Source organism: Chelmon rostratus, chromosome 22, assembly GCF_017976325.1.
Source record: "Chelmon rostratus isolate fCheRos1 chromosome 22, fCheRos1.pri, whole genome shotgun sequence".
In the NCBI taxonomy this organism is placed as follows: domain Eukaryota; kingdom Metazoa; phylum Chordata; class Actinopteri; order Chaetodontiformes; family Chaetodontidae; genus Chelmon; species Chelmon rostratus.
The window spans coordinates 15,925,656-15,952,603 of NC_055679.1; the positions used below are offsets into that span (position 1 = coordinate 15,925,656).

At 43.6% G+C, this 26,948-nt stretch overlaps 1 protein-coding gene across 6 annotated transcripts in view; it reads left to right on the forward strand.

The window, feature by feature from the left end:
- The window catches only part of ppp1r12a (protein phosphatase 1, regulatory subunit 12A), a 50,779-nt gene extending 24,443 nt beyond the window's left edge, over positions 1-26,336 (forward strand). The window contains exons 3-27 of one of the 6 annotated variants that reach the window (XM_041963753.1): positions 1,354-1,472; positions 5,696-5,855; positions 6,471-6,615; positions 6,704-6,778; positions 7,006-7,097; positions 7,308-7,465; positions 7,768-7,889; positions 10,102-10,326; positions 10,618-10,709; positions 10,976-11,089; positions 11,776-11,928; positions 12,872-13,036; positions 13,677-13,850; positions 15,415-15,505; positions 15,995-16,174; positions 16,284-16,458; positions 17,601-17,722; positions 17,876-17,941; positions 19,411-19,427; positions 19,532-19,649; positions 20,271-20,375; positions 20,469-20,516; positions 20,698-20,731; positions 21,536-21,586; positions 25,849-26,336. In XM_041963753.1, the coding sequence (XP_041819687.1) occupies positions 1,354-1,472; positions 5,696-5,855; positions 6,471-6,615; positions 6,704-6,778; positions 7,006-7,097; positions 7,308-7,465; positions 7,768-7,889; positions 10,102-10,326; positions 10,618-10,709; positions 10,976-11,089; positions 11,776-11,928; positions 12,872-13,036; positions 13,677-13,850; positions 15,415-15,505; positions 15,995-16,174; positions 16,284-16,458; positions 17,601-17,722; positions 17,876-17,941; positions 19,411-19,427; positions 19,532-19,649; positions 20,271-20,375; positions 20,469-20,516; positions 20,698-20,731; positions 21,536-21,567 (2,782 nt within the window). In that variant the 3' untranslated portion in view covers positions 21,568-21,586; positions 25,849-26,336. Of the gene's footprint in view, positions 1-1,353; positions 1,473-5,695; positions 5,856-6,470; positions 6,616-6,703; positions 6,779-7,005; positions 7,098-7,307; positions 7,466-7,767; positions 7,890-10,101; positions 10,327-10,617; positions 10,710-10,975; positions 11,090-11,775; positions 11,929-12,871; positions 13,037-13,676; positions 13,851-15,414; positions 15,506-15,994; positions 16,175-16,283; positions 16,459-17,600; positions 17,723-17,875; positions 17,942-19,410; positions 19,428-19,531; positions 19,650-20,270; positions 20,376-20,468; positions 20,517-20,697; positions 20,732-21,535; positions 21,587-23,501; positions 23,842-25,848 lie in introns of those variants that run through there. The other 5 variants (XM_041963751.1, XM_041963752.1, XM_041963757.1 and 2 more) reach the window with 5 other exon arrangements.
- The last annotated feature ends 612 nt before the right edge of the window (positions 26,337-26,948 follow it).

Consider the following 26,948-nt stretch of genomic DNA (forward strand, 5'->3'; position numbering starts at 1 on the left):
ACATGTCACGTCCTTGTGCAGAGACCACCTAGTAGATGAAGCCCTCTACGGCAGAGCACTGGATTTGTAGCAATGAATGCTTCGATTGCATGTGTTGTTTCAGTACTGTAAGAGAAGCTGACAGTAGCATCATGTAAAACCCCAGAGAGTCGTAAACACCCATGCCACACACCTGCCTGGATTTGTGCCACTCCTTGTCCAGACTCCTCTTTTTCTTTGTTGTTTAGGTGAGGCTTGTTCACTCTGTTTGCACAGCCTGAGGAAGACCCTCTGCCATTTAAACACATTGTGTGCCTTGAGTTTTCAGTGCTTATGCAATTAGTGTGTTACTTATTTGCACATAGTATGATGGTTATTTACCATTGTCATATAGTGTTTGCTGAAACCAGTGTGTGCTGAACGCCAGTACGAGACGCCCATGATGAGTATGTCCTTGTCTCTCCGGACATGGCCCTTTACCTTCATTTGGGTAGTGTTTTTCTCAGTATTCTCTCTATCAGTATTTGGTTTCGAAGAATATTTATATAAGCATGTGTTATAGGGGATTTTTTTAACTGGTAATTCTGCATTTAATTAGGGATGTAACAAATGGTTTAAAGCTTCATTCATGACTTTGACATTTGAACTCTAAATCAATATTCAATAGATCATAAGCCTGTGTTGTTTATTGCAACTTCAGCTACATTATATCTGTTGTCTTACCTTTCAAACACAGCTCCACTCGCTCTCCAGAGCAGCTCCTGTCTGCCCATCGGTTTTGTGGCACAGTAGCCTTCAGTGTTGCGTGGTTACATGTCACGAGTAATACTTATCACTTATCATATATTTCTGTGGGTGGGACATTAAGCAAGACTGCTGAGTGGTGTGAAGACAGACAGAGAGAGGCAGCTGTATCAGAGCTCTAAATATATATATAAAACTATGATCTCATGACAATCAAAGCTTCATTCGAAAACCAAAATGACATTTGGTACAGCCCTACATTTAATTATTATGATCAATGCATGTAGTCAGTTTGTGAATAGATTTGGCCAAGAGGTGTCAGGAAGATGTGACTGGTAAAACAGGACATGCAGATTGCGGTATGGTGTCAACCAGTTTTGGCATTGAACCAAAAGCAACATTACACAGCTCCTGTCCTTCAACCGTTTCCTCATCAGTTAAAGGAAATAACAGTTGCCTTTAACTCCTTTCCTTTTCACCCTGTCAGAGGTTAGAGTTTGACCTCGACCTTTGCAGCACAAAAATCAACTAGGCTGTTTCAGAACACTGGGAAATTTTAGAAGGATGTTTGTATACACGTCATCTTGGCTCAAACCAAAAATGTTTGTGTGTGTGTGTGTGTTATTGCAGGTATCTCATCAGCCAGGGCGCCAGTGTAGGAGTTGTGAACAGTGAAGGTGAGACACCTCTGGACATTGCTGAAGAGGAGGCAATGGAGGAACTCCTGCAGAATGAGATCAACAGACAAGGTGCAGTATGACAGACATCCTGAACTCTATCGTCTGGGTCATCCTTCTCTCCCAATGCAACCTTCATAAAAATGTTCTTCACTGTCCAAGTATTTCAAGTGAATTTAATCACTGATAATATACTGTAGCTAATAAAGCTGCGGCCAAAGGGTTGTGCATTTTTAATGCAAAAAGAAAGAAGAAGAAGAAGTGGCGACAGACCCATTCTAGATACTCTATAGTCCCTGAACAGATGCTACAAAATCACCCTCAAACAGATTATAACATTACTATTAGTTATTGAGATCATTTCTAAGCATGCAGAACAATAATAATGAGAGAATATTAACAATGTGAAGACGGTTCAAGTGTTACCATGTTATTGAGCTTGATCATATCTAGGAACAGTCGTGATGTGTTCAGCATTCTATTTGTCAAATAAAATCTGAGGTCTCATCGAGTGCCACTTACTTGCTGTTTTTTACCTGCTTGCTTGAGGAAAACTTGCAGAATATAGAAAAGGGATATAGCTGTATTGTGAGCACTTATGTGATGATTCGAACCTGAAAAGTTGAGTCTTTCTATTTTTGGCCAGGGCATTCTTGAGATGATGAAAGGCTCTCCCCTATGGTGAGAGGCCATGCACAGACGTGTTAACTGGCCCCGGGCCAGAGGGGTGCTCCTCGGCTCGCATTCACTAATAAAGGTTGGCTGGCTTTCCCCTCTTTGTAGCACAGTTTGCCCCTTTTTAAGCACGCTTTACGTTCTCACATTGTACTACATGTGTTTGCATGCAGAGAAAAATGCTGCATTTATGGCTATGGCCATTGATAGTAAGGTGTGAGATGCAAGTCACAGCCAATCATGTAAGCCTTGCAGACACAGCAGTCCCATTAGAAATGTATACGATGAGCTTGTCCACAGGGTCAGAAGATGCACAGTTTCCATGTAATATGCTGCCTGTGTCAGTGCATTAGTGTGAACTATCTAGTATCTGTAGCAACCTTGAGGAAAAAAAGGCTGTCTGTAAGCTGTCAATCTCTTGACAGTCCTTCAAGTCGAGGTCCAAATGTTTGAAAGCACATGGCATCCATTGATAATTGCACCCGGGGTGCTGTTTGCATGTTACGCTCCTTGGCCATGTTATGTAACGGCGGCGAGACATGCACCCACCCGAACCTCAAGCATCTCGACCAGCAGCAGCTGTCATCTTTGATTTGCCAATGACTAGTGGATGTGTTGCCTGGTTCGGAGCATTCACACGCTGTCTCCTCCAAGATCAATCACTAACGGACGCAAAACCAAATGCGCATCCTCATTTACCATGGTCATAGATAGGTCATTATATGGACACTATATACTGAAGTTTGAGCTTCATTTATGTATTAATTCATGCAAACTTGCATTAAACTACTTTCGAGATAAAACTCAGCTGAAGAGTGAATTTGCAGTGATCCTGGCCGTAGGGCAGCTGCAGACAATCCACAGCTCAGTTCTCTATGCTAGAGGTAGCAGGCAGCGTTATGCAACAAGCTGTTGTGTAACGGTTCTGTATATTTGTAATGTGATTTTCTCCCCTCAAAGAGATACCAGTCATGGGGTTAAACTCGTTAGCAAGTGGCCATGGTTTCCCCTTGGTAGGGGCAACCTCTCAGTCCTCTCCTTGACCCTGATTGGGTCAAGTGATTGGACATCCCCACCACCCTCCTTCCCTCCTCCATCAGCTGCCTCATGAGGGCTGCTGCCTGTCCTTGTAATGGATTGAAGGTGGACAACATCACCGATGTTTCTAACTTGCACTCTGTCCCTGGTGCTGACCAGACGCATGTTATTTGGATCAGGCTGACAGAAATCTCCTCTCAGCTCAAAATAAAACCCTTTTTTGAACAACCCAGTAAATATACTCACCTCTTGAGATCCCAGTGCTTGCTTGAGGGTATATTTCTATAGATGCTTCATTTTGGCTTTACCAGACATACTGCAGGATATTGTCAGTTAGATGAAGGTGGAGGCAAGTACTTTTTTGGTCTATTGGATTTTCTTATCTCTCAATGCTCAGTTTAAAGATGTGCTGTTCTCTTATAAAAACTCAACTTTGAACTGCTGCCAATTCTTCCACTCAGCTCTTGTTCTGTAGTCCTACTTAAAGGCCATTAGGCTCTCCTGCTTTTTATAGACACAGTGTAGGCTACTTCCCAAGAGATCACGGGACGTTGCCCTACCTGGCCAACTCCCATTGCCTTCATTAACTGAACTCCTTTAAGGAGGTTTAGGTTAAATTTCCTCCGTAGCGTATATGCATTTTCACTTGCTTGTCAAATTGTGGTGGTTTTACACAACAGTTCAAGCTTGAATTAAGACATTTCTATGGTTGTCTCCCTTTGATTATGATATGCCACCAAACAAGTGAAATAAAATATGTTGGACATTATGCGGTTTGGTAAAAGTCTGACGCAAGTAAATCATGTCTTCGATTTTGATTATGTATCTTACATGTAGTCTTATTGTAATGTCATAGAAAATACCTTTAATTCAAGATCTTTTTTATTGAAGTTTTGTCAATATAATAAATGTGCAGCACTACATAGGTGTTACAAAGACAGAAAATGAATCGAGGTGTACATCAATCACGGCATGCACAAATAACATATATAAGGAAAAAATAAAATTAAATAACCATAAATAAATCTCTCCCCTGTCACTGCCAGTTTACTAGTCGCTGTATCAGATCAGTGTAGTACCATATGTAAACAGAGAGTAAAAAGTGTAAAAAGCTGAGCTGTATTCAAGGGCCAAGTCATTACAGGCTCTGGAATGCTACTAGAAAGGGACCCCATGTCTTCTGGAACTTCTTATTTGATTGTTGAAGTGAGTATCTAATTTTCTCCAATTTAAGGCAGGACATGATGTCCTCCAACCATAGAAAATACCTTTAATCATCTCATAAAATTGTGACCACATTTTGATGGGCTTTGCTAAGTTGCTGCTTCACTGAACAGCCGGCCATAGTGGCACAGTGGTCCAGTCCCTGTCCCAAAGTCACTTGGCTTGAAATGAAACTTGAAATCCAGTCAAACATAAACTCAGACATTGAGTCATCTTCTTCCCATTTGGTTTCACTTTCTGAGACCTCAGCTCGCTAATCCTCTTAATGAGCAACATGTCCAGTGTTAAACAAGCCAGAATATGACAGTTTCCTCTGTGAGTTTAAATCTCCGTTGCATGTGTTGGAAAACGGATGGATTTTCACTGACATTTAAGGCTTGTAGACGGATTTTCAAAAATCCAAAAGAGCAAAAGGCTTATAGCGGGTGTCTCAGTGACACTGTTTAGAAATCGAGTGTCCTCTTCTTGCTCAACAGCTTCTTGCTTCTTGTTCTCCTCTCCAGTGACCATGGGCTAAACCTGTGTGTAAAGCCAGACTAGCAGGCACAGGTGTCCTCTTTTATTGGCTTTAAAGCCTGGGGCAATATTAATGCTTTCTATGGTGTCATGAAATGAGTGATGATGTATCCTTGGGAGTAGAACAAAAACCTATAAGATCAGCTGAAGTTTTGGCTCCAACCCCAGAGCACTTCTTGGATCACCGTTTATGTAGTTCAACACAGTTAACGCTCAGCTGACGAGTCAACGACTCACGCAGCAGTACATTTCAAACCGGCTCTTGTTCCAGCCAGGTGTCAACAAGACAATACAGGCCTGTTTTCACTGCTGCACCACATGCAGCTTATAGCTTAGACATATTGACCCACTTAAACTGGCTGAGGCCTGTGTGTTTGCAGCCACTAGTTCATTGTCAAATATACACAAAATTGGCACAAAACTTTGCTTAAGCTGAACAGATGCTGTACAACACCCTCTAGTGTTTAGAGAGGATGCTAGAATAATGTTGTGCCTGTTTTTCCTTTAGATAACATTAATACAAGTACAGAGGTGCATGGGTTTGATGCTTTGATTATCATCACATTATCTCAGCAGTGTTTAAATATGCAAAGATATATCTTATGCCTATGTATTGAAATAGTTTTTGTTCTATCTCATATAATCCATAGTCGCAAACTAATGTAATAAATTCCAAACATTCACATATCTAGATGTAGGACAAGTCACCTCAATGAAATTGTGCCTCGTTCTCATTCCTCCATTCTCTGGGTTCAGCGTTACAGCTGGCAGCTTGTTCCTAAGTAGCAGGTAATCCTTCAGTGCCACTCTTGACAGTATCAGTCTCCTCTGTCACCTACCAGGGGTGGACATCGAAGCAGCCCGGAAAGAAGAGGAGCGGGTCATGCTGAGGGACGCCCGGCAGTGGCTCAACAGCGGCCAGATCCAAGACGTCCGGCACGCCAAGTCCGGAGGAACGTCACTCCACGTAGCTGCTGCGAAAGGATACGTCGAGGTTTTAAAGTAAGCAGTGGTCTTGACTTCAGGTAGTAAATGGAGTGTAAACTTTCCTTGCTGGGGAAAAATGTAATGACCAACTATTTACTGTGTGTGTGTGTGACTGTGTATAGTCGAGACAGTGGTGAGGCCGAGCTTTGTGGTTTTTTTTCCTGTAATAATGCCAAACATCCTGGTCTCTGCATCTTGTCAGTGCGCTGTTCTGACATCGTCTCTGTAGGCTGTTAATATGGCTATGCTGCTCGAGGATAGGAGCTGCAGCCGTCCGTCCATCTGGTCTGGGAAGCCAGCCAGCACACTCTACTGCCATAGATAGCTCTAAGATCTCTGATGTTTCGCACGGCTACCATATACAAAACAGTGATCTCAATGTTTCCCCCCGTCATGGCAGAGTTGTGGGCTGAAATGTTAGAGTTTTAAAATTTTCTAACCTCATTTGCCCTGCAGTGTCCATATGTTTAGGGGTTGGACTCTATACCTCATAAGGTACAATGCTGACGCACCTCTAAAAGCCTGAACCCTGGCATCACCTTGAAAGATGAGTTTACAGAATCAAATCTGAGAAAACCAGATCTGCTAATTCTTGTGTCCCCTCTCTCTCACACCCCTTCACTGTTGCAGGCTTTTAATCCAAGCAGGGTATGATGTAAATATTAAGGACTACGATGGCTGGACTCCTCTACATGCGGCAGCACACTGGGGCAAAGAGGAGGCATGTAGGATACTGGTGGAGAATCTATGTGACATGGACCTCATTAATAAAATGGTGGGTAGCTGGAAATGTCTCGCGTCGTGTTAGTGAGTGCAGTGCAATCCATATTTTAAATAACTGTAATTGTATTTCTTTCTCTCAGGGCCAGACAGCTTTTGATGTAGCAGACGAAGATGTTCTGGGATACTTAGAAGAACTACAAAAGAAGCAAAATCTGGTGAGTCAGTGTGGCTGTTTATTGCATAAAGACTCATTTCTGCACAAACCAACTTTGCCGACAGTTTTAATGGTGGAATAAATGGGTTCCTTTGACTGGGCTCTGTAAAAATATTTTTGAAACCCGCGATTGAGTGAATATGTGCGTCTCATTTTTACCACACAGATTGTGTGCCTGTTTGTCTTTTCCCCTGTCAGAAGTGTTGATTTTTGTTTTCTTTATTCCAGCTGATGAGTGGCAAGAAAGATGTTAAGAAATCTCCTTTGATTGAAACGACAACCACCGGAGATAACAACCAATCACTGAAACCACTCAAGAGGTAAATAGCTTGATGGTGAAAAATGGAAAGTGGAAAATGTCTCCTAAATGAGTAGCTGTCTGTAGCAGGGGCGTAACGAATGAAACTTCTTTTTGGTGGGAATGTTTTATTTTGTATCTTTTGACTTTGACGTGTTTTCTCGCTTGCAGTTCAGAATACTGTACCGATCCTGCGGTTCTGTACTAACGCTGTTAAATCTGTGCGTTTCAGCAAAGAAACACTGCTGCTGGAGCCAGAAAAGAGCGCCCCACGCATCGAGACCTTAGAACCGGAGAAGGTGGATGAAGAAGAGGAGGGGAAGAAGGACGAATCGAGCTGCTCCAGTGAGGAAGAGGAGGACGAAGATTCAGAGTCGGAGACTGAAGCAGGTACTGCGTGTGACTTATTTTAGACTTGTGTGGTATCAGTAAATCTGAAGCCAGATCATTTACTGGTTGTCAGTTAAATTACTCACATAAAATTTAATTCAGTCACATCTGTGCCTTTTTACCACAACATGTTCAAAAAGCAGCAAGTTTGGGTCGATCTTTATGTGGCACAGTCACCACACACTCTGTATTTTAAAAAAATGTTTTTATGTTCTTTTCTGAGTATGTTCTGTTTTTTTAATTGACTGTTGACTCAAGCAAGTCTCATGCTTATTTTTTTTTTTTTTTTTTGACCACTCCAGACAAGAGCAAGCCTTCAGCATCGGTGAGCAACAGCACGACGCCCACCTCGACCAGCATCACCGTGTCACCTCCAACTAGCCCAACTAACCAGGTGACGACCCCCACTTCTCCAGTAAAGAAGGTACGGCCTGGTGGACGAGTATCTATCGTCCCACCCTGCGCAGACAGCTGCCATGGTACTGGCATTAAAAAAAAAAACGCTAAACAGGCAGAGTTTACTCAAATTAGCAATCAGTTGATTGATTTTAAAAGGCCTTTGAGGAAATGACATGCTGCAGCTCAGCCATGTTGCAGTCATGTGACTGTTCTACCCTCAAACCACTTCGAGTAGGATCTGCACCTCCTCTGTTACATGAAGCCAATGCAGCTTTGTTATACTGTGACATATTGGTGCCTCATTATGCACACAAATCAATAAAAAATCACCACCTATTTACACGTTGTCCCTTTGAACACCAAAGGAATTTCGCAGCTGGTTGGAGAGACTGGGGGTTTACATAACGAGTTTGCATTTCACTCTCCTGGCCTCCACAGAAATTGTTGTTCCTGGTTTTGATTTGCTCTTCATGTTGCAGTGCAAGAGCACACAAAGCTAACAAATGTCGCAGTGGCCCTGAGAATGACAGTTACGACTAATTATCAGTGGCGTTTAACAAACATGGTGATGGTGGGGATGATTGGTGGTCAATTCTGGATAATGTTAACAGTTTACTATGTGACTGTTAGGATGCCAGGATGCTCGAGTGTACAAAGCAGTGTATTGGGGTGGTTGTTAGGAATTAAACTAGGGCTACCATGGTAGTGTTTTCCCACTTTTGACTCTGCTGCCCTCTGCTGGCAAAAAGGGGCAAAGCATTTAACCAAATTAAACCTGCTAAATTTTCCCAAGGGCATGTCTGCTTCCTTCAGTCTGCTCGTTTAAACAAATACTGTGTTAACAGTTTGAAATGTATTTTGTGTGGCCGGAGCTGAAACAGGACACATTAAGAACTGATAATTAAATCCCCAAATAAAAGCTGTGGCACTCATTCGGTTTAGTCTGTGATATGAGACACCGCCTACACACTGCGTCATCATTTCACACTTCTGAATGCAGCCTAAATCGAAGAGTACCGTTCACAGTATTCTGCCTCTTTCAGAATGTGCATCCTTTAGTTGATGCACTGCAATCAGTGGCCACCTACCCAAGACCTTCTGAGCGTTGTTTCCTTGTTTTTCTGCTTCTTTTCTTGCAATGATCTTCTTGTTCCGATCCTTCTTTGAAGCCTAGTGCTCACACATCACAATGGCTTCTGTCTAACAAGAGTGAGCAAAACATTAACAATGTCCAGTTTTGACACTACCAAATGATTGTTGGATCTGCTGCTTATTCCAACTGAGAACTATAATGGTAGTCCCTGGTTTGGCAGTAAGCATTGTGTGGTGTGACTAGGCCTTAAAAAAATCTGTCCTTGCCATAAAGTGTGTTTCTTTTGCTGCTGCTTCTGTCTTACTCTTGCTTTTTTCTCTGTCTCAACCTCTCTGTCCTCCTTCCTCCCTCCCTCTCTCTCTCTCTGCGTCTTTCTCATCCCGGGCTCTTGTCTTGGTTGGCTTTAGTTTGATTGTATTACCCCCCTCATGCCTGTGGCGGAGCCAGGCTGTCCTGCATTGTGGCGTCAAGGCTTGCGCAAAACTGGCATTTCTCTAGTGCCCAAAAAACCTATGGTGAGGCATTGGTGTGCACCAGAGTTGTTCTCTCATCCTACATGCACCTGTGCACTGACAGAGTTCTTAACAACACCTCCCCTAACCACCCTGGCCCAATCCAGGTGATGCTGGTTGAACCTCCCTCTCGCTGACTTTCACTCATCAACCCTACATGGTGTTGTTTCACGTGTAATCAACAAATGCACCGTCCTTATCGTGCTTTCACCGTGTGTCCGTGTGGCTTCTGTGTTTTGTTTATTTGCTTGTCATATTTTATTGATTATTGTAAAAATAAAATATATATATGTGGCCAGACCTGAATCCCAACAGGTTAAATTGTCCTTCCACCACCTTTTGTATAGATTTTGAGAATATCTTTTATTCTGGACTGATTTTAGAGTCCAGTAGTAGTATTATTGGATGTGATGCTACCTCTTAACTGGCATGCCCTTCCTTAGAAATGTCCTCTTATGGTCTCATCATTTAAACTTAAAAATTGCAGCCCCTGGCGATCCAAACCGGTTTTAACCACTGTTTTGCCCTATTGACATTTCTGTTACTCACCAAGATTACTAAAAAGCTTAATTCAACATCTCTATACTTTTAAATGTTTTACTCTGTACATTAAACCGCTGCCCTTTTCTCAGGCCACTCAGCCCACTGCAAAGGTCTCAGCTAAAGTGGAGGAGGAGCGGAAAGACGAGTCTCCAGCGTCGTGGCGGCTGGGTTTGAGGAAGACGGGCAGCTACGGGGCGCTAGCAGAGATCACAGCCACCAAGGAGGCTCAGAGGGAGAAGGACACGACCGGGGTGATGCGCTCAGCCTCGAGCCCTCGCCTCTCCTCCTCCCTGGACAACAAAGACAAAGAGAAGGTCAACAGTCACATAGTCACATCCTTTATTTTAAAACAATGAGCTCCTTTCATGGAGGTCTCATTTACCAGCTGGCATTGTGTGTATACATGCACTTCATACAGTATATATGCACTATGCACTGCATGTATTTGAAAAGGAAGAAATCATTTATACTCAGGGTTGGTGCCATCTGCTCTGCTGAAGACTGAATTGGCATCTTAGATTTTAAATGTAATTGATGTTTAAGATTAAGAGTGATATTTGACAGTTCTTCCACTGAATGGGTCCTGTTTGTTCCCCTGTCTACAGGAAAAGGATAAAGGGACACGGCTTGCCTATGTGGCAGCCCCCATCCCCAGGAGACTGGCCAGTACTTCAGACATTGACGAGAAGGAAAACAGGTGAAGCCCTGAAGCCGAGTGGCTCTGTACAAACATGCATTGGCATGAGCGGCACCTGCTGCCCACTGCTGTGTGTTGCAGGCAACACAATGCTCTGCATGGTGTGTGTGGCCCCAAGAAGCTGCCTTTGGCTAGGTTGCTATGTTGTACAGCAGTGGATTTGGTATTACTAGAAAAAAGGGTAGATTTAATAACACACATCTGTTATCTATGTCAGTATCTGTTTATGGAAGCCTGGGGTACAATTGTAGCTTGTGGTTCCCCAGGGACTCTACTGCTCTGATACGTAGTGGCTCATATACCCGGCGACGCTGGGATGATGACCTGAAGAACAGCGAAGGAAGCGCCTCCACCAACCGAACCCCCAGCTACCAGCGCAGGTTAGCTTCTACAGCGAAACAAGTCTCTGCCAGACTTCCATCCCTCATCTGATCATCAGATCTCGTCTGATCTGATGCATTTATCCATTATGAGGTTGACTTGCATTGCTTTGGAACTAAATCCACTATGTAGACAGCATTGATAGCTGTACATCTACTGTACGTTTCGCTTGGATTATGTCATCAGAGATATGTACGTACATGCTTCCATGCGCAGCAGCAGCAGCTACTGAGAAAGCCATGCAAATCAGCCAAACGCCTTTCTCTATCACTGCCACAGAGTCTGTTGCATGACTGTGCCTGTCCTGTCAGGTTGTTGTGCCACTGAGTTTACAATGCATTACTCAGGCATTTTAACAAGCTCATATACCTGTTTGACTTCCAGATAAAATCAGATTCCCAGGGTTGTCCATGGCACAAAACCTTGACTTGGACATATGCTACATGCATGTCATGTGGGCAAAATACTGGACTCCAACCTCCTTAAGAAATGACTCTCGCTAACCTGAGTTTATCGTCCAGTCTAGCTCCGTCTAGCTAGGCCCACATGGCATGTATGTACCAATAGTGTGCAAAGCTTTAATAGTCTTAAATATGTATGTTTTTATTCTGTATATGTGTGTGTATGTGTGTGCGCCTCCACTGCTAATATGCCTCTCTCGCCCACCCGCCTGCCAACACGCCAGCACGTCCCATACGCTAGCACTAGGGCGGAGCGGCAGCACGCGGGACGTGCCAGCCAAGTCTTCGTCCACCTCCAGCTTGGACCCTAACACCTGTAATACTAAACCTTGGCAGCCACCCACCTCCCACTACCAGTCTTACAGCATTTACCGCAGGTACACCAGCCTCACGGGGGCACCACCGTCTCTACACCCATCTGTCCTCTCTGACCATGTGTCTCTGCCCTGCTGAAGTGCCTACCATGTGTCCCATGTTCCTCTGGTTACATTTAATGTCCAAATGAATATTGGAAGAGAGTTATGGTTGTTTTAACATTCAGAACTGGCCTCTGGATGAAGACTGGTTCACTCGGTTTAGATTAAATGTTTTCCAGAGTCACCCGTGAATGCAGAAACTTGTCATCTGCAAAGCTTAAACCCTGATGTCATTGAGTAATACTGTGACACTGCAGTACTATCAATGAAAGCTTAAATTTCACAGAAACTGCAGTATTTAAGCTGCATTCCCTTCCTGGAATGACAACAGGCTTTGCAAAAAAGAAAAAAATGATCCATTCAAATTCCTGCAGAGGGTTTCAATATGAATGTCTAAAGCCTATATAGCATAGACATTTTTGTTCATAATACATGCAGAGCCATAATTTTTAACAGCAGAAACACAAAATGCTGCATTCAGACTGACTGAAACAGTGATGTTTTAAACCTCTGCAGAGAATGTAATATGCAGTAGGCCATAGAACAGTGAGGGCAAATGATGTCTGTCTCCTGCTCAGTGTTTAATGTTTAAAAACAGAGTGAACGGGGTATTACTGTCAGAGAATACATAAAAGTATCTGTCCCACTTTTTTATCACATAAAACTGTGGTTTCCCACTCACTTTTATTCCCCCCCCCCCCTCCCCCCCCAATTTCATGCAGTCCCGATGTTGATACGTGATGCAGAGATATTTTAGCTCAAGACATCAATACTGAACTCTCTCACTTAATCAGAGCAGCTATCTGAATTATTGTGATCACCGTTATCGCTGCGATCACATTCGTGTCCCGCTCTGTCTTACCGGTGACTCCGCTGTGTTTATGTCCGACATTTTGCCCTCCAGCGGCTCTTTTAGCAGAAGACACGAGGACCTGAGTTCCTCGACCACCTCCTCCTCCATGACCACCACCACCTCCTCATCTGTTACCTCGCCTACAGGCCATCGCGGCCTGCTCTCCAGCCTGGGCTCCTCCTCCACCCGCACTGGCTCCACCAGTCTCACCAGCAGGTACATGAACAGGGCTGGTAGCGTACATGTGCAATACATGACTTGGAGATATTCCACTAGTTTTGTAACACAGTGGCTTTTCTTAGAGGGTTTACTTCACTCTTTGTGAAAAGTTGAAACATGATCCTGGTGTTTTATTCTTATTGTGAGCTAAAGAGCTGCTGGATTGTAAAAAGCACCATGTCATGTTGAAACAGCTATCACAAAGATGCTAACACTTTAATCATCATTCCTTGTGAAATATTCATACAATTGGCCTGAGCGAAAAGGTTATTTCTAAGCTTTCAAACAAGCTTCTAAACAGACGAGCTAATGTTGCATAGTAAATAATGGTAATATGCAATCAGCAGTGAAGTAATCTGCTGTGTAAAACCAGATGTCTCGCTAACGAACAAGTTCATAGTGTTGTAACACAAAATCAGTCTGACATGATCAGCTTGCAGCCAAGAAAATGCTCAGAAATAAACCTCCTAGCGTATAATATATGGGTGCAGGAATGCTCGAGTATCTGACCTCTGAAATGGCTGCTAGCAGACATGTGGCTTCACTTAAAAGCCTCTACAAGCACAGATTTCAGTTTTATAGTAAAAGCAGTTGAAATGGAATCTGGTTTCTTTATGACACTCTGGTGTTTGAGCAGGTACTGGTCAGAGGAGAGTGCAGAGAGGGAAAAGGAGAAGGAGAAGGAGTCTGCAGCGGTCATCCCCACTATAAACACTGGCTCTACTACGACCACCACATCTACCACTACCACCACCGCCATATCGACCACTACCACCACCACTGGCACTGTCACTGGCTCTGAAAGGCGCAGGTAACACACACCTTGAACCCAAGTAACTCATGCATGCATGTCCTTATATGTGAATAAATATGTCCATTTAATTTTTGTCTCACATTCCGGACAAGTTTTGCCCCTAAAACAGTATTTTATCTGTCAAGAACTGAAATAATGTAATGATGAGTTGACACTGGAGCATAAAGTTAGAACAATGGGTCCAGCTCATCAGGACCACTGTTAAATTAATGTTTTTATTTGCTGACGCTGGCCTGTTATTAGATAAGCTTATTGTTGTTAGCCTTAGATATTATGGATATGATGCATTTTGTTTGACTACATACAGTTTGCAGTTCAGATTTTGGTAATTGCTGTTGTTATTTTGGGTTTAGTGACTTCTGAAGTCCCATCCCTTTTTTTTCTTCGTTTCTTTTTTATCTTGACATAAATTAAAATTGCTGTGGAAAAGGCAGAGTGCTTAAAAGGTTATCTTGCTTTACTTACTGGATTCATTTACTGTATTTCTCACGTATATTCATGATATTTCCACTTCAAATAGCTTGGATATTGTTGGAACAAAACATTTACTGTAAGCAGCTTCCAGAAATAATTTGCGTTAAGCTTAAAAGCTTCCATCAGTCAAGCAGTAATCCAGACGCATTTCCTCTGTTTGAGAACAGGGTGTGTGCGATCTTCAACTCACACAGTGCGGAGGTGAAGCGAGAGTGTGTCTATGCCTGTGGCATGTCAGAGACAGCGTGTGTTTGCACGTGTGTGTCTGAGCGGGGTCGAGTGAATGTCTTCCTGTTGCTGTGCTGAAATAAGCCACCTGTCATGGTGGGAGTGGGGCAGGACTGTTTCAGAGCCTGGACCGCTCCAGTGACTTCTCCTTTTAAGGAAGGTGGGCAGAAGCTGCACATTTTCCTCAAGGCCAAGACTCCGCTCTGCACTGAATGAGTTCATAGCTCTGTGTGGCCAACAGAGGCATGCTCCACGCCGAGAGAAAGTGCCAGAATAGTTCACTGTTTTATTCCCAAACTGTGTTGTTTGTTGAGCCTGATCCTGTTTTTACCACTGTAACTTAAAGTAGACTCAAGCATGGCTTTATCTTAAGTTTTATCTTGGGTAACATTTTCCAGGAATATCCTGCTTCACATACATCTTCATTACAGGAAATCCACTTCTGCCATCTTTTTTGTTGACGTTCAGTAGATAGCAGCTTCACATTCACATTGTCTAGTATATCTGCAGTCTTACTGCTGGAAAGTTTTGGCCACTGAGCAGCTCCACAGTCGATGCTGCACAGGATCTGTTGCGTGATGAGAGGGCGTCATTCTCTCTCTTTCCAAGCTAGGCCGTAAATTATAGCAACCATACTTTTGATCAGAAGCCACGTTGTGTAACCTGAAGGTGCCATACACGACGATGACAGTGACCAGACATTCATGAAAGAGATGTTAACAGAAAACGGATCAGTTCTCACATCCCGACAGTCATCCAGTGCCAGAGCTTGGTATTTGTGTTCTTATTGGCAGATGATTAACCTTGTGTGTGTCTGTGTGTCTGTGTGTCTATGTGTGTGTCTGTGTCTGTGTGTCAGGTCATACCTGACGCCAGTGCGAGACGAGGAGTCGGAGTCCCAGAGGAAAGCTCGCTCTAGACAGGCTCGACAGTCAAGGAGGTCCACCCAGGTTAGTTAACCTGTATCACCTTTGATATGCCGACACTTTACACTCTCCATCCCGCATTAAAAGTCACAATTTCTCCTCAGCATGTAAAATGACAGTGGAGTCTCCCATCAACACAGAACATTAACAAATGTTGACATGTAGGTGCCTCTGGCTTGCGTTACGGTTTCATAGCCGTAGACTGTTTGAATAAATGTTGTCACGCAGGTTGAGACAGCACTTTCTGTCTCCACAGGCAGCACTTAACGATCAGGCTCGTTGCATTTTACAAGCTGACCGAGTTCGAGCTGTGTCAAAACTGACTGAACCACACTGTGCTGAAATTTATGACACTAAAAATTCAATATTGTAAAGCACCAATTGGGTTATTGACTTGTTACTGCAGAGTTAGAGCAAATACAAATAGGAAAATTCTGGTTATAATATTTAAAAAACTTGATCCCAAGAAAGAAATTTAAATTCTGGAGATGGTATATTGCTCTCTTCTTCCAGGGCGTGACTCTGACTGACCTGCAAGAGGCTGAGAAAACAATCGGCAGGAGTCGCCCCACAAAGACCCGGGAGGAGGAGAAGGAGGAGAAAGAGAAGCAGGATAAGGAGAAGCAGGAGGAGAAGAAGGAGATGGAGACTAAGGAAGATGATTACCGATCAAAGTACCGCAGCTTTGAAGAGGTAAATATCTGCTCTGAGCTTTGGTAATAACTTCCCATGAGAGGTCAGTGTATGTTGAACGTTTGATGACACTGTCCCTCTTACTTGTCTTCTGCCCCTCCACCACCAGCGCTACCGGCCTTCTTCTTCTTCCTCCGCCTCCACCATTTCCACAGCCAGCACTGCCTCCATCCCATCCTACTCTAGCACCACTTTGTCATCCAGTTCCAGCTCCCTCAACAGGCCTAACAGTCTGACGGGGATCACCTCCTCCTATAGCCGTTCCTCCAGAGATACGGAAAAAGGTCAGTAACTTGTGCCATCGCCACCTGAAACACATGATCTGAAAAGTGCCTCTTTCCACACTGAATGGAAATGTAAAAACTGGTCTTTCTATTAAAGTTCCAACCTTTACTTCATCTTATCAAGACACAGCTTCAAAGTTCTGGTAATAATTGAGGTTGGTTCAACTTTTTTACCAGTTCACTCTGTGTTTATTTGCTGAGTCCCCTGCTTTGGTCCCTGCTGCTCATTCTGAATTTGATGCAGCAGCACATTTCAAACAAGCTGTGACAGAAGCAAAAGACTGGGAAAGTTGTGGAACGCTCCAAAAACACCTGTTTGGAACATTCCACAGGTAAACAGGTTGATTGGTAACAGGAGATAGCATCATGATTGGGTATGAAAGGAGCATCCTGGAAAGACTCAGTGGTTCACAGCGAGGATGGAGCGAGGTTCACCACTTTGTGAACACATGGTTGGATAAAGGAGATTAATACATGGGCTCAGAAACACTTTGTAAAACTGTTGTCGGCAAACACAGTTGGTTGGAAAATGATTGATTCTGTTTTTATTTAAGCATCCTGACTTTTTTCTGGAATCGGGGTTGTACAGTACTCTCAGCATGTGGATGCATGACGGTCTAAATTCCACCTGATGCTGGCGTCTGTCTCCACAGGTCCACATTCACATGGGCAAACTGCCACACGCTGATTAGGGGCATTGAGACAGAAAGGAATCGGGTTGCCTTTTAAATTAAGTAGCTCTTTTCTTAACGAGTAAATCCATGAAGCATCCCTGGGAAAATAGAAGGCAGCTTTAGTCTGTTCAACTGAAGGAAGGAAACACTGACGGCTTTGTTCTCCCACGACCAAAGCCTTTTTTTCCCTTTTCCTATGAAGTCGAGCCAAGTCCAGTTGTTGTCCTGATTGTGCCTCGTGAAGCAGGCAAACCATTGCCTTGTTTAACCTGAACTTTTCCATTTTTCACTTTGAATTCTTGTTAGGATTACAGTATGGGAATATGCCCGTTGTTATTGTTAAAATAATAAGGGTGTTGTGTTCTGGTGAACTACTGGCCAGAGGTCAAACTCAGATCATTTAGAGATGTAAAAAAGGAACGGATGTTACAATCATTTTGGTCTTTTGCCGTTCTTCTCGATGGACAGAAATGGAGAGAAAGGAGGAGGAGAAGGAAGGAGAGGACAAGTCTCAGCCCCGCTCCATACGGGATCGCAGGCGGCCCCGCGAGAAGAGACGCTCCACTGGGGTCTCCTTCTGGACCCAGGATGTAAGTGACTTTCAGAGATCACTCCTTTCACCAACATAAGTATTCACAGCACTCTCTGTGCGGTGCAGGACTTTATACATGTTCCTCTTTGATCATTTGGACAGAGAGAGCTGCAAGTCGTGTGAAACCCTCCAACTTTTTTTTTAATTCCAGGGTGATGAAAATGACCCTGACCAGCAGTCCGACTCAGAGGAGGGCAGCACCAAGGGAGAGCCCCAGGTACAACACACACACACACACAGCCCAAAGTAGATAAAACTGACTTTTAAACAGGAGCCCTCCAGCCAAAACCAAGCTGGTCCTATTGCTTTCCTTGTGTGCCGTGACCTCCATTTGATTCTTGCCCTTCTGCATTTATTTTCTATTCTGATCCTTCCTCATGTCTCATCTCATGAAGTCAAGCAAGCCCAGTAGTCTTTGATATTCACTCCTCTGCCCGGTACAGCTCTGATTTCCTCCCCTCCCACTTATCTTTCCTTTTCACCCTCTGTAGCCTTTGAATTTTTATTGCCCCCTCCCTCTACTCTCCGTTTCCATCTTCTGGCGATTGTCTGGTTGCTGGGGTGTTCTTGCAAACCAACAGCAGCCTCAGCCATAGATCAGTGGGTTTTTTTAAAAAGGGAAGGAAGTATGGGTCTCTGGGGTCAAAGCACACACATGAAGAATGAGATGGCGGTGAGTTTTTCCAATTTGATATTTGGATACGACATTTACGGAGAACATTTTTCAGCCCTTTCTGTGCTCTTTTATGCATAATAAGTCACTTTCAATGAGAATTTCAACCAGCGGTAAGCACAATAAACATGTAGTCCTCCTGTCCCTGAAATAAAAATGAAACCTATAAATAGGCCCCCGAATTAATGCATTCATACTATCCGTGGAAGACATAGCACAGGGCAGAAAGGGCAGTGTTGTGAAACTTTTTGCTGGATGTATGAACTTCCTGTTTGAGTGGGAGTGTCTTTTGCAGAGCAGACAGTAGTGGTTAACATGAGTACAATCAGCAGGGAGATGAGAAAACAGCAGAGAACTGAATAGGAAACAAGCAATTATCTCTGCATGGAGATGGAAAAGCGAACAAGAAAAGCTTTTGAGTCTCTTCCTTTCGAGCCTGGCACTCTGAATTAAAAGCACCGCAATGTAAAAACAATGTTTGTGTGAAGCAGGTTTGGTGGAGAATCTGCCTTTTCCCCACTCATGCACTGAATGGTGCTAAACTCGCTGTTTATCTGATCACTCGAACTGCGTGTTGATCAGTTCCCTGGAAGGCTGCAGGACTTCTTGACTCAGATTGTCGCATTGTTGTGTCACCGCCCTCTGTCCGCCTCAGGAAGCGGACTGCAATTTTAAAATAGCTGGAAGCCCGACCCTCCAACCTGACCTCCCTATCTGATGCCTGGCCCCGTTCACAGGGCCGCCGCTGTGGCACTGCAGGCCTGGGAGATGCAGTACACCTCGAGGCGCCGGCTGGCACGACAGCTGTTTAGGAATAAGAGTGTGTGTTTGTAATGCGGTGTGTGTAGGAGGCTGTTTGCAAAGAGGTGAAGGTCAGGTGCTGCTACGTAAAGAGGAAGGCTGTAGAATATGAAGGTGGAGGTTCAGTCTAAAATGAACATCTATTTTCAGCACTTCAGTTTGTGTCTTATTCCTGCGCTTTAACATTCACTTTCTGTTTTTCTTTCTTACAGAGTGACAGATTGTCCAGGTATGTGTTACCCCCTTCTCATGACGCTCTTTCTTTATTATCCTTTCAAATCTGTGTTGCTAAACAGTTCGATTTTACAAGACCGCCTGTTATTACTGTTACAGGAATGAGATCACTTCATCCTTAGATCGCAATGACACTTTTTCTAGCCGTGGCTACGGTGAGAGTCGGAGGACATACTCAAGCCGACTGGATAGAGACGACACCACTGACTATAAAAAGGTATGTCCCTTATATAAAACACTATTTTGCTTTAACTCATCCTGGATTTAATCCTACAGTTTTTCTTATTAAATATGTCTGTAATGAGTTCTTCATCCCATCATTTAGAAGTAAATAAAGACATATTCCTCATGAGTCATGGGATAAAGGTTTGCTTCAGCTCATTTGGCAGCAGACTTTAAAGGATCCCTGGTTTTATTCCCTGGATTGAGAAACGATGCAGTTTGATTCTTGAACACAGAAAACTGATTTTTAACTTACTGATATATGAAAGAATCTCTTTTGAAGACCTTGATACCAAGAAAAATTCCCACCTTTTTGATGTCAGTGACATTTTGATGTCACTGATCTGTGATCGTGAATAGGCCTGCATAACAAATCCCTGAGTGTTCATGATCATCCGTGTAAATTGACTGCACGATACCATAAAAACATACAGCACTATGTTGGCAGAGCTGAAAGAAGTTTCAAAATGTGGAATAAGTGTAACATTTGTTTTTTTTTACCAGTTTTCATTGAAAAATTGGCACATTTAAACCAACACTTTCTTTATTCAGAATGTTTCTGTGGTTTGATTGTTCTATTTTTTTGACCGTTGGATGTATTTCTCGCTCCCTTCAGCTCTACGAGCAAATCTTAGCTGAGAACGAGAAGTTGAAGGCCCAGTTACGTGACACAGACCTGGAGCTGGCAGACTTGAAGCTACAACTAGAGAAGGCCACACAGGTACAGTAAGCTCACACTGCTTCAGCTGATCGGTATTGATCAAATAATTACGATTCACGATGAGTCGACTCACTTTGTTTTTTCTCTTTGCAGCGGCAGGAACGTTATGCCGACCGATCACAGCTTGAGATGGAGAAAAGGGTAATAACAACTAGTTTAATGATGCAGCCTTATTACAAATCTCCTACTTTGACGTATAACTTCTGTTTTAAGTTTCTCTCAATCTTTAAATAGAACTTAGCAGTCCTTCTGTCAGTTGTTTTGATCAGTCTGACCTGCTTCAAACATGTCGGTAACACCACCAATGGGTTTATGTCTGAAGGTAACAAGCAGGCCCCAATATCATCTGGGTGGTGGTATGATCTTAACCTGAGTTTTTGTATCAGTCTACTCTCTGCTGCTGGCTGTCGTGTCACACATGCCCTTGTAGCCGGGGTCAGAAAGGACTTCCCCCCCCTCCTCTCCACCCAGAACACTGCCACCTTCTCTCTCACCCGTTTTAAAACCGCAGAGGCAGCGTGTGGTCACCTCTTTTCAAGACTGCTTATTTTATTATTTGTGTGTGTGTGTGAATGCGTGTTTATCTCCGTTAACGCAGGAAGTCGAACATTTGTAGGTTGTTAAATCGCTGCTGAAAGCGACTGTGCATGTGTGTGTTTTCTCACTCATTCCATAATCATGCTGGCGTCTTCAGCTGCAGCTGTGTAGCCATGAAAGCATAACCCCTGGATTTTCAAAATTCATCCACTATTCTTAAGCAGCATTTACTGTAAAACCATCCTCCATGTGTCATTTGTCTCTACAACCTTTTATAATCCAAGAATGTCCTTTTTTTTTTTTGTTGAAAAAAGACATTCTGTCCCCTCTGTCCATGAATCATTAACTTACCATCCAACATCTACGTCCCCATTTCTTGACTCATTTCTGCCTCTGAATTAAACGTCACTGAATATGTAAGTCTGAACTGGCTGTTGCTTGCAGACGCCTCACGAGACATGCGTGTGTTCAAGTGTGTGTGTGTGTGCTGTCACTACACCCTCACCATCTTCCACACCTTATTTTATGCAGCGTGTCGATTCTGCACTAAAGCGTGTTTTCTGCTAATAGTCTCTGTGAAATGTGCGAGTCCCGAGTTAACCTGCTTTCCTCTCGCCCCGCAGGAAAGAAGAGCTCTAGAAAGGAAGATTTCTGAGATGGAGGAGGAACTTAAGGTACCGCCACACACAGTCACACACACAGACAGCGCTTTATGTTCTCTGTTCTGGACAGTGGGGTTTAGAAGATTTGCATTAATGGAGAATCACAGCTAGCGTGTAGGTGGTACTTGTGAGTTCCAGCATAGTGCTAACAGCTGTCACTTCAGTCTATGAGTGTCCCTTTATGTATAAATCAGGGTCACTTTTTTTTTTGTGGTTTAATAGGAGCGAGTCATCTCAGATGGCATGATGCTGAAAAGATCATATGGGTTTATTACAACGCCGAAGATACTTTTCATGGTTTTGCCATTACTTGACTGATTATTAGATACACCGTGTATTAACCAGTTTCTTACTAGCGTGCATATTAGTATTATATTTAGGCTCTGTATACATGGGCTTTTTTAGTCATTATAAAGCACGTATTCATGCCTTTTCTGGGGGTTAGGGTTATTAAGGGTTGGGTTGAGGTTATTAAGATAATAATTCATATGCAACAACTGCCTTAGTGACTATCAATAAGCAGTAATTAAGAGGTTTTTGAGCAAAAACATCTACTTAATGGCCTACTAGTTGTAGAAACTAGTAGAACCAATATGCTACTGATGTGGATGCTAATAAGCAACTAGCTAATGGTGAATATGTCTACCTTAATATTAAGTAGCACCAGTTATTCTAAACCACTTTTTTTGGCTTCTCAGCAATTAATATCTGGAGTGTATTATTACTATTATTTCCAACAGAAGTGATGGGCTAAACGACAATAGCATAGTAGTAATGTATGAAGATGGAATTTTCTCTGAAATACTTGACATGTATGTCATGTCTGCTTCTAAGGAGCCATTAATACAGACATACAATTTGATTAATAGTATATAGCTGCCACAGTCTTCAAATACATCATTTGGTGTTTGCAAATATAAACTTTGTTAGAAAAATACCGTATTGGCCCGAATACAAGACGCCCCTCCCTGTGCAGACTCGTCCTGACATACGTCAGATCTGTAAAACAGGTCTCACACTCTCCAGTCAGGCTGTCGAATCGGTCAGAATGATTTCCCCTGACTCGTCATATGGTGACACCTGTAGCTCTTGGCTACTTGTCTCCGCACTCATTGACTCCATTTCTCGTCAGAAATGTTTTTCCTTTCCAGAGATGGTATGTTAAAAAAGTGTCGCCAGCAGAGCAAGTCACACAAGCCGTCAGAAAACAAACCAACACAACTCCAGTATAGACTATCTAATGTTGTGAATATGTCTACTCCTTAATTGTAATACAGCCTCCACTCTTGCAAATGTAATTACCAGAAAGAAGCCGTTCTATATTCAGTCCAATGCGGTCCTTCACCTCTGTCCACACGTTAGACTCCTCATAGACTTGTTGAACCTGCAGCTGTGCATCTCTTATTCTGCTCAGGGCACATCTCAGGTCAGCTGTTGTAATCTATCTTGACATAACATTTAAGCTCTTCAATGGAGACGGCCAATTAAACGCTGCTTTTCCTGAAAAAATTTAGGAGGAGAGAGAGAGAGAGGGAAAAAAACCCATTAAATTCTAGTCGTATTGTTCCCATGGCTGTGATAACAAGGTGTGTTTATTTTTAGGTGGTAGACAGCTGGCTGATCTTATCAGTGTCACTTTTCCATCCTATCTACAAGCATCACGCCGAAGCGGAAAGCTCTTAATCATTCCTTCGGTTTCCTAAATCTGTCCCCATTTTCTAACAATCTTCCTTTTCTGTTTTCCCTCTCTCCTTCTCTCGGCCCCTCTTCTCTGTTCATTTATATTGTCCTGTCTTCCATTAATCCTTCTCTCTGCTCATTTGTTCCTTGAAACACATTCCTTCCTGTCATTCTTTCACTCTCTCTGCCCCCCCCTCTCCCTCTCTCTCTGTTCTCCTGTGGTTGTTGTTGTTTTCCCCCCCTGCAGAACCTCCCCCAGGTAAAGCAGGTTCAGGCCCTGCGGCAGGTTAAAGAGCGGCTGCAGGCTGAGAACCGGGCCCTGTCCCGCGTGCTGGCAAAGCTCTCGCAGTCCGCCTGCAGCCAGCTGCCCACCGTCGACCTCTAAGCCACGTCCGTCTGTCCACCACCATCTCCTCTTCCTCCTCCTCCTCTCCTTCTCCTTCTTCTTCGTCCTCACTTCCCCCCTTCCCAACCCCATTCTTCTCATGCTCCATTCGTGCTCTGCCCGCACCCATAGACAGGCAGGTGCCCAGCCGCCCAAACACCACTGGTTTTGTAACTTCCCTTTCCGCCCCTCTCTGACTCCCCAGAGCTTTTGGTTTTCAGATTGGGGAGGGTGTCTTTTTTTGTTTTGTTTTTTTTTTTGTTTTTACAACAGGACACTCTCCTTTTACAGTACACTACTGGCAGGTGATTCCCCACCTTTCAGCTAACAAAATACACCCTAAATATGTCAGACTAACAGATGGGTGGAGAAGAAGCTCAGGTAGGTGTCTGTTCAGGCCGGGAGGCGTCTAAATTTGCTTAATTCTCAACAAACACATCTCGTACTGTAAAGGAAAGTGTCCTCTTTGTAGTTTTTAGTTGTGATCTCCCATCAGAGGGAGGTCAGTTGTTCAGTTTGGCTTGTTCTGGCTTCTTTGCATGAAGTGGCTTCCCTTTTTTTGCATCAACTTTTTGGTCTAAATCTCCAGAGGTTGAACCTTTTTTTTTTTTTTTTCTTTCCCTCTCTTTTACTCCCCAGATCTTAATTTGACTGATGACATCAACAAATGTTAAAGTCAGCTGCATGCACCAGCTGGTCTATTTGGATGCAGGTTTAGCATTGTGCCTGATCAGGATATAGATTATAAAGTAACGGACTGTGCTTCAGAAAATGATGGGATGTTTAATAGTTGTCATCTGTAATTTATATGTGAGTTTATGTTGAAGGGGATTGAAATTTCTTGTTGGAGTCTCAGTCTTGTGTATCAGCAGAAAAACTTTGAAACCTGTAGCTTCTGTACACGTTTTAAAGACGAGTCGACAACATCAGTTTACACTGTAGAATCTGTAATCATCGACTAGAAATAAAGACATCTCGCCACCCAAACAGGTGAATTTTACAGCAATATGGCAAATGTTAAACTTTGAGTTCACCAAATCATACCAGAATCTATGACTTAACTCCTCTGCAGTCAGAGAGGTTATCTGCAGTATGTCGCCTGCCTGTGAGGCGTTCAGGAGCATTACTGTGGATATTATGGAACCCAGCAGGTGTCATGAGAGGGAAAAGTACATTCTGCTCTTAAATGAATCATTAATGTGCACAAATGAACAGAACGTTCCACTAACAATCATGTTAGCTTTTGAACATGCTGATATTCCTCCCGGGAATCAGGATAGTTTCATCTTATATTAATCCCTTATCAAGAGGAACGCCCTGATGTGGTTTCATGTGGTTTCTCCATCCATCCAAATTCAAAAGAAAACTTTATCCCTGCAGGATAAGCAGGAGAACCGGCCACATGCTGCGAGATGATGGACTTGACCTCGATGCACCAAGCTCGCAAAAATCAGATTAAACAGTCAAATTATGCAGTGCTTGAAATGGATGAGCCAGAGCCAAACACCGCCCAGCTCGCAGTCCGTCACCCACCAGCTGGAGCGCTTGCGGTCCGGTGCGTTCAGACGCGTCCCTGCCAGATTCTGTGTGTCTGTACCATGAAGCTACAGAGTGGTACAGTTCACCGTATGTGCAGCATCACGTCGGTATGAGTACCAAAACAGCTGCTAGCTTACCGTTAGCGCCCTGAGTAGCCACAACAACCTGTAACTTTAAAGTCCTGCTGTAACTTGACAGCACTTTCATCAGATTTCCTTATTTGTGCTACAGCAAAAGAATCAAAATGAGTTCCTCCTGACTCCTGCTGGGCTCTGTAGGATAACAAACAGTGATGAGTTCAAATATTGTATGTCATAGATCAAACAGACAGGAACTGAAGCGACTTTTTCACTCTCTGCTGTGTATTTTTTGTGGCTGCTGGCGAGCAGCCGTTCAGACTCTGCATGGCTTTCTCAGGACCTTTTGGCCTGTGGTGTGCCCCCGCTTTCACGTCTCTCTCTCCTGACTCGGAGCGAGGACGTGAATCTGATGAGAGAACAAAACGTGAGCGATGCCGTGTGACTCGGAGATTGCTTACACAGGCTGCAATTAACAAATTTGTCAAACCGGCCTGACTGCTTGAACGACGCCGCGGATCTGTCGAGACTTGTCTAAGCCTTCTCTCTCTGTCTCTTCCTCCCTCCCCTGTTTCCTTTTTATTCCCTTTCAGATGCTCCCAGACTTGAAAGCAGACAACCAGAGACTAAAGGACGAGAACGGAGCACTCATTCGAGTCATTAGCAAGCTTTCCAAGTAGAACAGACCCCCCCGCCCGCCCCGTCTTCTGCACCCCCTAGTCCCCCATGGCAGTGACTAATGGAATTGCACATTTAGATATTAATTGCAACAGACATCAGAGACAAGACTCCTTTTTTTTTCTTTTTCTCTCCCTTTTGCTCCACCACCACCACCACCGCTACAGCATCCATCCATCCATCCACCCCCTGCGCCACCTCCTCGACTATAATCCACTTGATTGTGTGGCCGCTGTCCCGATAGAGTTTACAGAGCAACAGGAAAAAGGGTTGCGTGATCAGCATGTTAATGGGCGGGGAAGCCTGAAAACTATTTAACCAATAAGCCTTAGTTGTACATAAAGAGAAACAGAAAAAAAAAACACTTGCATCGATCTCTTCTCTCTCTCTCTCGGCTCTCGCTGAAGAACAGATATTATCCAACACCTGATTTTATTTGTGCCACAATCTCTCTGATGTACTTTTGTTCTTTTTTGTTTCCTCTCCCTGCGTAAGTGTTGTGTGCCGTGCAGTTTCTCCCTCCTTCACCCCTCAAAGTGCCACCTCTGCCCCCGTATCAGCTCCTTGTGGCTCCTCCCCCTCCACACACACACACACACACACACACACACACACAAACACAGGTCATCAATGCACACACACACCCTTTTTTTTTTTTTTTTTTGTACCTCTGTGTGTCTTCCTCCAAGAGGGAAAATTTTGAATTCTCGCTTTAGCGAAACGAGGCGGACCTGGTGGAATTTAAGCTTTCACTGTATGTGCAATATGCATTTCTTTCTCTCTCTTTTTTTTTTAATGCTTTAATGATGAGTCCATCACAAGTAGGATTTTTCACTCTTCCACCGCTTCCATCGCTCACCTTCCTCCTCCTCTTCTTCTTTTTTTTTTTTTTAAGTTTGTAGTGTAGTCAGTTTATACTCTGTATTTCTCACTTTGTTTTAGCAGGTACTGAGTGATGCTGTATATACCTGTATGTATTTGTTTGAGACCAGCACATGGCATGCGTTTATGGTTC